This window comes from Gobio gobio, assembly GCF_949357685.1.
Source record: "Gobio gobio genome assembly, chromosome: 20".
In the NCBI taxonomy this organism is placed as follows: Eukaryota; Metazoa; Chordata; class Actinopteri; order Cypriniformes; family Gobionidae; genus Gobio; species Gobio gobio.
Window position 1 is genome coordinate 7,106,345 of NC_137113.1, and position 11,912 is coordinate 7,118,256.

Consider the following 11,912-nt stretch of genomic DNA (forward strand, 5'->3'; position numbering starts at 1 on the left):
AAGCTACTTCCGCTTTCATACTGCTGAGGTGATTTTTTTTGTCCCCAAGGCCCAAGTGATAGCGTTATGGCAAAGAAAACGTTTAAATTCCAGCGAACCGACAGCACTACAGCTGAACATTGTTGTGTGCCTCTGTGTCAAGCCTCAAGTAAGTACAACAAAGTACTTAGTTTTCACACATTTCCATCTGATGCGGAAATAAGGCGAAAATGGCTTGTCGCTATCCGGAGGGACAACTTTACAGTTACTCCCCATACCCGAGTATGTAGCCGGCATTTTAAAAAGGAGGATGTTCGTGAGCCAGGGTCCGAGACAGGGAGACGGCTATTAGTTAAGGGAGCTGTTCCAGCATTGTTTGAGTGGAACAATTTCACCCTTCCCACTTCAAGACCGGGGGTATGGGAGAGGAGAGAGCGGCCGCCGCCAGCGGTGTCGCGAGATAACACAGCGTGCAAGGTGGCTGATATCCTCATGGACCACGACTACGCTTCTGCTCCAGATCCTGCCGTTTTTGATTTAGCCCTTGAGGACAACATGTCTCTCAGAGAGGAGATCCTGAAGCTGAGGGAACAAGTCGACAAGCTGACAATGAGTCAGCGGTTTGGGATTCATCGTTTTGCTGCCTCAGACAAGGACATACGTTTTTTCACAAGGTAAGATGTAACTAGATGGACTAAACTAAACTTTGACTTGTCTAAACTTTTGTCAGTATCCTTGCATCGGTGTTATTGTCAAACATACTGATTGTTCTGTAGTACTTTTGCAGCAACAGATATGGTTGTGTGTGTGTGTGTGTGTGTGTGTGTGTGTGTGTGTGTGTGTGTGTGTGTGTGTGTGTGAGAGAGAGAGAGCGCGAGATAGTGTAGTGGTGTGTGTGAGAGAGAGAGAGAGAGAGAGAGAGAGAGAATAATGGGAGTAATAATTGACATTTTCATAATATCTAATATTTCATAGCAATATTGATGTATAATTTATTTCCCTATTCACTTGGATGTGTCTCCCAGAATGACTGATAAACATTATTTAAGTCCCGATATATGACAAACTATTTGAAAATTAAAAATGATAAAATATAAAATGATGATACAAGATATAAATGCTAATATCTAAATTGTATTCGTTTAGATTTGCATCCTATGACCTGCTGATGAGATTCTGGGCCTTAATAGAACCCTCGCTGCCATATATGGTCAGTGTGACTCAAGCACAGAGAGGCACCTTTACAGAGCCGAGTTCCACTGTAGTAAGTACTTATTTACATGGGCCATACAATACAACTTAAAGTTCAGGGATAATGAACATTGCTCTCAATGTAAATTTTTTTCTTTTGAACAGACTCGTTCCCTGCAGCCCATTGATGAGATGTTCTTGTTTCTCAACTACCTTGCGCTGGGTTCAAAACAACGTGACCTTGCTGACCGGTATGGAGTCCACCAGTCCACAGTCAGTCGGATCATCACAACGTGGAGCAACTTTTTGTACACTGTGTTAGGGTCTGTGAGGATCTGGATACCAGAGGAGAAAATAAGGGAACATCTGCCAGCTGAGTTCAAGGACTATGCAGACACTACAGTCATCCTGGACTGTACGGAGCTGAGGTGCCAGTGCCCTTCATCACCTCTTCTCCAGAGTGAACTGTTCTCTGCATACAAGTCCCACTGTACGCTGAAAGGGCTGCTCGGAGTGGCTCCACATGGGGCGGTCACATTTATCTCTCCACTGTATGCTGGTTCCATCAGTGACAAACAAATCACACGAGAGTCTGGAATTCTCTCCCTTTTGAGACCTGGGATGGCCATTATGGTTGACCGAGGTTTCCTTGTTGATGACCTTGTCCCTTGCAAGATTTATAGGCCAGCATTTCTCTCTGGAAGGTCCCAGATGTCTGCCTGTGATGTCAGGGAGACTCAAACAATTGCACGCCTCAGGGTGCATGTTGAGCGTCTAATACGCCGTGTTAAGGAACACAAGTTCTTTGACACAGAGATTCCACTTCGGCTTTTTGGCAACATTAATCAGCTGTATGCTGTTGCTTGTCTCCTGACAAACTATGAAAACGGGCCTCTTGTAAAGGCTTGGGCAAAGAAACCAGCATAGCACTTGTTCTGTGAGAAACACAGTGTCTGTAAATAGTTATTTATTTTTTTTAAATGTATAAAATTGACCACAATTTGTCTAGAAATCTATCTAATCAGTTTATTGTTAACTTTTGCAAATGTATACAAATGGCCATAGGTTATTTATTAAAGTTTTATAACCACTTTGTTTAAATGTACCTTTGTATATTACTTTTTATAAATTGCATTTTATAGTACCTCATGTTATTTATGCACTGCTGTACATTGCACATACTCTTTGAATATAAGTACTGAATCATTTGTATTTTATAAGTACTTTTGTTCATCGGTGCTTTCAAGCTATCTGTATAATAAACTGATTAATGTTTACATAATAAATAGTTACAATGATTTGACTTGTGTTAAATTTGCTTCATGTTGTTATGAACCATTACCTAAAAAAACAACAACAAAATAACATTCATAGGAAGGAACATGTAATTTAATGAATTAATAATATATACACACACTACAATATTTTCAGTACTATGAAATATAATATACATTACATGCCTCTCATTGATGTGTCAGAAACTGAAGGTGTAAAAAACAAACACCCAAACCCGGGAATGGACAAAAATATGTATCAGTTCCAGTTGTGTATAGATTTCTAAAAATGAACAATAAAACTTGAACCAAACATATGTACAAATATATATGAAATAATTAGAACTGACAGTAAGAGAAATATTTACAGAAGGTTGTTAAAGTGTGATAGATGTTAATAGCCTAATTATCTAGGTAAGCATGGAGGTAGCAATAAAAAAAGAAATGGTCTATTTTTTCTTTCATTGTTTTGGTCATTTCAATGTCTCTGGGAATCCTCTGAATAAACATGTCTTCCTGTGCGTAGACAACAAAGTCACACCAGTCCAAACCAGAAATCAACATCTGGCCCTGGATCTGCCAAAAGTATGCATGCGATTTTCTCAATGTGTGTCTACCCTCACTGATCTTAATATATGGGCAGTCAACATAGCTTGCTACATTGGGGCATTTAATTTCAACAAGGCCAAACACAGACTGTCCCTTTGGATCATACACAATGCCATCAGGTGATGACCCTATCCAGGGTGCGTCAGGGTGGATAAGGAAGCCACAGGGATAGTGGTTAACCTCCCTTGCTCTGCAGTATTCCTCTACTGCTGCAGGTTCCATGTCAAGCCCCCTCCGCATGTCTGCAGTCTGATGGCTAGGTCTCAGAAGCCTTTTTGCCAGATTTTCAGCAGAGCTCTGTGCCCTGGTGTGACAGACCTCTCTGAATTTGGAGGAGGTGATGCGGGGCCGCCTTAGTTGGTGCCACTCAATGCAGGAACTCTGCTCTTTTGTACCATAGGCAATTTTGTGTGCTGTCTCTAATGTTGTTTCCAGGGACATCATGTGGTGCTGCTGATGTTCAGTGCAGACAAAAGAGCAGGTAGAGGGCCCCAGCCTGTAACCATGAAGTGGGAGCTGTGGGAGAGAAGGAGCATCTGTGTGTGGACATGTTTTCGGCACTCTCTTTGCTGGCATGTGATAAGATAGCACGCTTCCTTCTTGCACTTTTCCAAATGCAGAGTCAACCAGAGGAACATTAATGTCCATAGCCATAGTTGTTATTAGCGGAGCCACATTACTTGGAAGATCACGGTACACTTCATCCACCCTGAGTGTGGAAAGTTCAGGCAGAGGTGAACTGACACCCTTATACAAGTTGCTCCTATGGAAAAGACAAAAAAAAAAGAGCCATTAAGTTAGTTATACATAAGTTGTACCAACAAACTAAATTAATATAAATTAATGATTTTTATGTTAAAAAGTCTGAAGGGATGTTTTTGACTTTCTTGCTTGAACAACTGAGAGCATAAAATGCTAACAATGAATGTTGAAATGCAATGTATCACACGATTACTTTATCTGAGGTCTCACTGATATGATTACTACAGAAAAAGTCTTTAATGATTGTTTATTGTTTAGTTTATTTATTTGAACATGAAAAAAAAAATGAATATACATAAAGCATACAAACCTACATATATACAATACAATTAAAATAACAAATAAGTAAGTACATGGACTTCTCAGTACAAGCTTCCAAAATTATTGTACATAACAGTAAAAACTATTTCCCATGTTCAAAAATGAGTAGGAAGAAGTTCAAGCCAACTTATGATAATATCAACAGTACTAACCTGATGCCTTCTACCAGTTTTCGTTCCTTGGGTCTGGCTGAAAGAATCACCATGTCATTGACCAGACCAGGTTTAACACCCTGCATGTAAACAAAAAAGGATATCAATAAACACACATTTTCATCAATTTAATCAAAGTACTCTTTTAGAAACGTTACCATGGTTCTTGGCTTATGCCACTTTTGTTCAGTCTCTGTGCAGCTGTGTGTTGGGGGAACAGAGGTGATACTCAGCTGGCAATAATGTGCAGTCTGGTACAACAGAGCTGCAACATGATTACACAAAGCTGTACCTGCCACACAGCTACACTGGCAGCTTTCTAGCTGTACAGGACGGGCATCCCTAAACACAATCTGTGAAAATACAAAAATATGTTACAATAGAATAAAAGTACAGTTTTTTAAAAGGAGAATGGATGAGTACAGTGAGAATGTTTACAAAGCAAAATAAAAAAAACAACTAAATTTGGGGGAGGTAAAAATTGTAGCCAAATTATTATTTATTATTATTGTTATTATTCTCACTCTACTCATTTAAATAACAAGGGACACAGAACGTGTGTCAAAGACGTAACAAAACAGAACTCAGTTTCTGTGAATCCCAGTGCTTAGCGTACATATTTAAATATTGATAAATATTCTAACACACCAGTGTTATTGATGGTATATGAATCAAAATATGTATTTAAAATAGCTTTTAGCAGAATCACATGCGATGATTCACAGAAACTTGATCTGACGAACAGAACCTGTCTCATAAACTAGCCTGCTCTGAACCTGTAGGATAACTTTCCCTTACACTCAAGCTGTGAGGCTTTTGGCTTTTCCTCATTGATCGGTAGCACTCAGCCCTAATGGTTACCTCTCCTGTGTTTGAATCCTTGTTTGAAACTGAGATTGACAATGGCGTTAGGAAAATGTACGTGATTGACACACAATATTAGACAGACACATACAATTTTCACTTACTGCGCTAGCGTTACATAGCATGCATGCTAAGGGAATATAAACACTACACGTCTAACGTTAGATCTTACCTTCATAATTATGAATGTAGCTTGAAACGTATAGCTTGAAGCCCTTCTCCTTCTTTGTTGTCGATGTATGACACAGTGTTTGGATTATTCGACTCACGTCGTTGACCGTCATCCTAGGTAGATCTTGAAGCGACCGGGTGAAAAACGCCATAGCTGCTATTGACGCTACGCGCACCGGAAGTGACCTAGCTGGCTGACTTGGAATGCGGAAGAGAGTGTGCATGAAGCCCATTAGTTTACCTTTGAACAACTGGCCCGTGACATCACATCCTGTTTTTGGTTGGTTTACATGTCTTTGGTCCATGTTGCATTCATATATTAGTGGAACCGCAGCAAAGTTCATTTAGAAGAGGACAGAGACCCATCTTTTCAGCGGTCTCGGCCCGCTTGTTTGGTGCACACCAGAGTTCGGATGGCAGCGTTCACACTTATTCAAATGAACCGCACTAACAGACCCATCGCACCAGAGTTTGCTGGATGGAATGGAAGGATGGATAGACAGACAGCTGATAGATAGATAGCATTTCATCGAGCTGTTTTTGAACACAAGAATGTGTCATCATGGTGTGTGTTTAACATGAATCAGCCTAATAATAGCATGACTAGTCCGTTATGACTTTTGCACATCTCTAGTTTTTTCTGGCTGCTTTTTGTTTGACTCTGTTATATATTTGTTTTATTCTTCCACGGGAAGGGAAAGGTAGTTATGCAATAAGAGATACAAACAGGAAAAAAATTTTCTTCCTTCAAGGTTGCAGTTTGATTGTTGTGAGTGTTTGTAGTGACGGCTAACATTACTCACGAAGGGTGATATCTGAACACGGTAACCCAGGACTCTTGAACCAAATCTGATTTCCGCTCCAGTAACCTTGTCTTTCAAATATGAAAGATTCACAACAACAGATAGGAAGCTTTAAACCTTTAGTGTGGCCCTGGATATCTCCGGTCTTATCTTGTAGAACAGCGTCTTGTGTTCCAGTTCCTCTTAAGTAATCCTAAAGTCTTACCAACATTTTCCCTAGTTTTTTGTAATATTCAGTTTTTTTTCCTTCAATGTGCACTACCATTCAAAAGGTCAATAACATATTTAAAAACAAAAATAAATGAATACTTTTATTCTGCATTACACTGATCTAATGTGACCAGTAAAAGATTTCAAATAAGCAGTTTTTCTTTTTTTTTAACTTTCTGTTTATCATGTGGAAATCACGGTTTGCACAAAATCATTGAGCAGCACAACTGTTTTCAACATTGATAATAATCAGAAATGTTTCTTGAGCAGCAATTCAGCCTATTAGAATGATTTCTGAATGATCATGTGACACTTGCTATATTTACATGAACACTTTTTGCTTCAAACTGAATTAATTAATTCCGATCGATGAATCTGAGAGTAGTGTTTACATGACGCTAAATAAAGTGATCGGGTTGATGTGTGCGTTTATATGTCTCAAGCTTCTGATCGGATTTAATCTTTTGACATGCGCACACTGCACAAATATACAGAGTTCCCACTGTTGCATACTAACCATCCTCATTTTCTTTGTTTTAAAAAGGCTTATTGTTTATCTATTTTGGGTCCTTATTGGGAGACGACTAGCATATGAATCATTATGCCTTATATTTATCAAGCAGTAAAAATGCCCATTCCCGCGCCCAAAACCATGATTGAGAGTCTGAAACAAGGACTGGTGGGACGTTGTCCTGCTCCGCTTCAAAGACAATGAGTGGAAAGAGAATTTCATAATGACAACAGGAAGAACAGCTCGTTCCGCATGTCGTTATGCCATTTCTACATCACTGCACATGCACAGTTCTCTCCAGTTTTCAATCCAATCAAGTGTTTATATGTTCTCTCGATCGGATTACAAAAGGAATAAACCACCCCTTACAATCCAAATGAAATGTAAATCAAATCTGGCTAATTAATTCCGGCTGACGTGGTTTCGTGTGACTTTTTTTATTCCGACTGTACTGCTTGTCCGATGTATAAAGATCCATGTGAACGCAGCCACTGAAGACTGGAGTATCACAATAGAAACAATAGAAAACTGTTATTTTAAATTGTAATATTTCACAATAATGCTATTTTAACTAGCCTGGATGCCAGCCAAACTTAGCCCTGCCCACAACATTTAAGGCCGGGAAGTTCGGTCTGGACTTGATCCATTGTGGAGCAACTATGCTCGAACCAGAACTGTTTGGACCAATCAAATTGTCAGGGCGGGCTTTATACGATGATGGACAGATGATCAACAGTGATGTAATCCTCCACGTCACCAAAGAGCGCTTGGGATGAATTTGTTCTAATCCTAAACGGAGAACTTGTTCATATATACATTCACCTTTACTATTTCTCTCAGCAATGATGATCATGTTGGTAAGTACTCCGTGAATCCTTAAATTCTTTTTACAACACCGGCAAAGATAGTTTACACTCATCTTCTTCTACTTCTGCGTGCAGTTGAGTTCTGTTGACAACTATAGAGACAGAGCGACACGCGTCATAATCTGAAGACCACACCCACCGGGGGGGAAAACAATCGAACGCCCTCCATTGACTTGCTGTGAAGCGGCATCCTTGTCCTTTCGGACTTATAACAAACTTTTTTTTCCTTAAACGCTCGTTTTTTGGGTCAATAGCTTATAAAAACGTCTGTGTTTTTGGTTGTGGGTTTTGCTTAGCTTGTTTGCTGTACACTTTGTTAGATATCAGCTTTTAGACATTGTTCTGTTTTTTTTTTTTTTATCAGTCCGAAATTACAAGGATGCCGCCTCACGCAATGCAAAGTCAATGGAGAGCGCTGGATTGTTTTCCCCCCCGGTGTGGGCGTGGCCTAAATACGCTCTGTCTCTATGCGTCACTCCGTTGCTCTGATTGGTTGTAGGTTTATCCAATTGAGTGCAGAGGCATTTTCTTTCCTGGTTCGGTTGAAACACGCCCCATAATCACAGCCCAATGGAGCAGTATCAGACTCATATTCTGACTAGAATCTGAGTATGACGACATCAGGCTATATTTGAACTGTATCTCTGATCAAATAAACACAGCCTTGGTGGGGGAGTTTCTTTCAAAAACATGGAAACATGTGGCATGCCTTTTTTCACCTCTTCCATGTCCAACCTCTTCTTGCAACCTCAAAGTTTAATGCGTGATGTTAGTGGTTTCTCTACAAATGAGCCCTGTGAAACACCACTAGAAATGTCTCCAACCGTTTTCTTGTGCACAAGGGTAAACGGCGGGAAACAGAAGTCCATACAGGAACGGCATATGTTCTTGGAATCCAATAATCTCTAATCGAATAGAGTGTGGGATACCTCTCTGGGTATAGATGCACGTTGATCTCAGAGTTACTCAGCTGCACTTCTGCAGGAGTGTCATGTTGAACGTCTCTAATGCTCTCTGCACTATTGGATTATGTCTATTACTCTAAATCATTTGTTAAGGGCCTTGAGGAAGGAGAGATAAACCGGTGGTGACAGACCCTCGCCGACTACCCGTCTTCTACACACGCTCGAGATCGATGTGAGCTGCAGACATCATTACAAACCTTCAATACAGCACCCAAACACACGCTGGCTGTACAGCACACAAACAAGATCAATGCAGGTGCTAGGAATCATGGGATTGTATTAATACTTGAAATCCAATCTGCAGTCGACTAAACATTGTGGGCATCTCTCCGCCTCCTCTTTCCAGCTCACTTCTGAGCGTGATGTATTGCTGGTGTAACCCGGTTGTCAGGGAAAGCCCATCCCCAATGCATTTCCAACTCAATTAATCAGAAACGGTATTGCCGACAGCTCGAGTCCCCCGAAGAAGCATTAGCAGCCCTGGGATTATGTAAGCAGCAAGTCGTGGCTTTATTTACATAAGACTCTAAAGAATTAATTCATCAAATTATTATTCTCGCAGTCGCCTCGTGTTTGATATCGTGGTGTCATAGCAACAGCCGAGTGATTTTCTGCATTAGAAAGGGTATTTTAAGAGGTTCCTGGTCTTTGTCAACCTGAGCTCTTGAAAATCATCTTCATCTTTAAAGACCCTGAAATAAAAGGTGGAGGATGGTAAACGTAATAAAGTGGGTTTATTTGCATACTGGTTTCATTAGTGCTGTTGGTTATGGCAAGAATAACTCTTGCTGTTGGTGATTCTTTAAACCAACCCTTCCTGTTTGTTATTATCATTATTACGATCTATTCAGAATTGACAATGCCTTTTAAATAAAAAAAATATATATATATATATATTTTAAAATGTAATTAATTCCTGTGATCAAAGCTGAAATTCCAGCATCATAGTCTTCAGTGTCACATGATCCTTCAGAAATCAGAGACAGAGCGACACGCGTAGGGCTGAAACGATTCATCGAGTTACTCGATTAACTCGATTACAAAAATTCCCCGAGGCAAAAATTCTGCCTCGAAGCCTCGTTAAATTCCTATGACACGCACTATACGCGCAGGGATCTGATTCACACGGACCGCTGTTCAATGTTCAGGAAGCACACCATAGCGCGTGATACATTTTGAATTTAGTTTCGATTCTAGATGCCCAGAATCACTAGAGTAACTGCATGTTTTACACAGTTTATGCAAGTTGATTACCGTTCTTATAGCTGCCACACACACACACACACACACACGTGGCGCGCGCAAGCCCCGAAGCCAGATCGCTTTCACTTTCGTCCTCATAAAGTTTGTCAAGTAAATTCTTTTAAAGCCTTGCCAGTTTGAACATTGAAGCAAATGTGCACTATTCAAAAACAACAATACGGAAAACTTATCCGTTCAGTGCTCAGCTTTTTTCTGTGACACGGAGAGTTGAGCCGTGTCGCGTCTTTGACAACGTGCGCGCGCCCTGAAGGCAGACCTCTTTTCGCGTGAAGATCGCGCGCGGAGAGCAGCGCAGAAACGCAGTGTCAACGCCGTCCTGTGACTAAAGTAAAGTCACTAAAGTAGCTTAGAAACTCAACCGTTATAGGCATACATTTGAATACCTTTGAAGTAATTACAAACCACAGCTTCATAATGAATAGAGACGGAATGAGTAATTCACACACACAATCACTCTCTCATTAATGCATCCAAATAAATGTAATGTAGGCCTACTGTGTTAATGTATCTGTATCCGATGTACAACAAACATAAATCTGCCCCATACATAGACAATAACTGCTGAAAGTGAACCGTTTCCTTCAAGTATTTTAAAATCACAAAGAAATGCACTTTTTGCATTTGTTGGAAAAATTCCAACTTAAGTAACACACACACACACGCATGCACTCCTCTCTCTCGTGCCAGTCAGACCAATCGTGGCAATGCATCACATATGCTTAAACTCTTATGTAGCCACGCAACAATAATTTCAGCATTCACTGTATACACCGGGACGTGATGTTGTGACGCGATTTTTCGAATGGATTCTTCACCTAAAATGCACCGCATTGCATCAAACAATCAAACCGTCTCCATTGACTTTGTATTGTGTGAAGCGGCCTCCTTGTCATTTCTGACTTATAACAAAAACAAGACCATTGTCTAAAAGCTGATATGTGACAGGGTGTACAGCAAACAAGCTAATAAACACAGAACCAAAAACCCAGAAGTTTTTATTAGCTGTTGACCCCAAAAAACGAGCGTTTAAGGAGACAAAAGTGAATAGAGGCAATTGAGACAGAGCGCAACGTTATATTACACTGAGAACTACACCCACTACACTCTAAAAACAAATGGTGCTATATGTCACTAAAAGTGGTTCTTGGCTCGTAATAATAGGGGAACCATTTTTGGTGCCATATAGCACCATGTCTTAACCGATTCTGTATATGGTAGCGGTGCTATTTAGCACCTCAGTCATCCCAAAGAACCGCTGAAGAACCACAGAAGAACCAAGATTTGGTGCTATACAACACTTAAAGTGGTTCCCCTATGATTAGGAGCCAAGAACCACTTTTAGTGCCATATAGCACTGTAAGACCGCATGAATTCGCTCCAATGATCGGTAGCGAACCGCGGTGAAGGCCTTACGCGTTCAGTGTCTCAGCTGGAAGAATGGATTTGATTATAATATTCTTTATCTGACTCCATTTATCATAGTGGTCGCATTTAGAAGAGAATCCCAACCGATTGTTTGGTCATCTATATTTGGTAGTTAATCATACATTTGATCGTTTCGTTTTAACCCTTTGTTACAATTATAACGTTCCACATTGGAGATAGTTAATAATTACAGATTAATTCAGAAAGGATCAAAATGTAACAATTTATTAACAATCAAGTAAATGTAAAATGTCAATTACATCATAGACATAAATCTCTTCTAAAAGGAAACACAAATACTGGTTATGGTTACACTTAAAATCGTTTCAAATAAATGTAAAACATAAACCCTTAATTATGCTCTGTAGGCCTCTGCCTAGAATGTTACCTGTGAGAGAGAGAGATAGAAAGAGAGAAAGAGAGAGAGAGAGAGAGAGAGAGAGAGAGAGAGAGAGCTAAAGAATAGCTCTCTCCAGAGAAAGCCAGAGAAACCAAAGAGAGCGAGCTACAGATCAAATTCTCTTTTATCCTCTTCCCTGATGTCAT

The 11,912-nt window shown here is 40.1% G+C and overlaps 2 protein-coding genes across 2 annotated transcripts; one reads left to right on the plus strand and one right to left on the minus strand.

The window, feature by feature from the left end:
- On the plus strand, positions 1-2,514 carry LOC307144078 (uncharacterized protein). The gene is made up of 3 exons (XM_079846065.1): positions 1-653; positions 1,126-1,243; positions 1,336-2,514. Exons 1-3 carry the CDS (start codon positions 67-69, stop codon positions 2,095-2,097), a joined length of 1,467 nt encoding a protein of 488 aa, XP_079702191.1. The 5' UTR covers positions 1-66; the 3' UTR covers positions 2,098-2,514.
- Positions 2,515-2,532: 18 nt separating this feature from the next.
- Positions 2,533-5,558, minus strand: LOC307144079 (uncharacterized protein). Its single transcript, XM_079846066.1, has 4 exons — positions 5,325-5,558; positions 4,447-4,641; positions 4,289-4,368; positions 2,533-3,816 (listed from the first exon to the last, which is right to left on the minus strand). The coding sequence occupies exons 1-4, from the start codon at positions 5,328-5,330 to the stop codon at positions 2,847-2,849; spliced, it is 1,251 nt and encodes a 416-aa protein (XP_079702192.1). The 5' UTR covers positions 5,331-5,558; the 3' UTR covers positions 2,533-2,846.
- Between the last annotated feature and the right edge of the window lie 6,354 nt (positions 5,559-11,912).

What these genes read in the sequence shown, in the direction of transcription:
- LOC307144078 (XM_079846065.1), top strand. Translation starts at nt 67, where the DNA reads ATGGCAAAGAAAACGTTTAAATTCCAGCGAACCGACAGCACTACAGCT. An exon ending in GACATACGTTTTTTCACAAG is followed by an intron (nt 654 to 1,125) that starts GTAAGATGTAAC and finishes GTATTCGTTTAG; the next exon opens with ATTTGCATCCTATGACCTGC. An exon ending in CAGAGCCGAGTTCCACTGTA is followed by an intron (nt 1,244 to 1,335) that starts GTAAGTACTTAT and finishes TCTTTTGAACAG; the next exon opens with ACTCGTTCCCTGCAGCCCAT.
- LOC307144079 (XM_079846066.1), bottom strand. An exon ending in GGCATAAGCCAAGAACCATG is followed by an intron (nt 4,369 to 4,446) that starts GTAACGTTTCTA and finishes GTTTACATGCAG; the next exon opens with GGTGTTAAACCTGGTCTGGT. An exon ending in AAACTGGTAGAAGGCATCAG is followed by an intron (nt 3,817 to 4,288) that starts GTTAGTACTGTT and finishes TCTTTTCCATAG; the next exon opens with GAGCAACTTGTATAAGGGTG.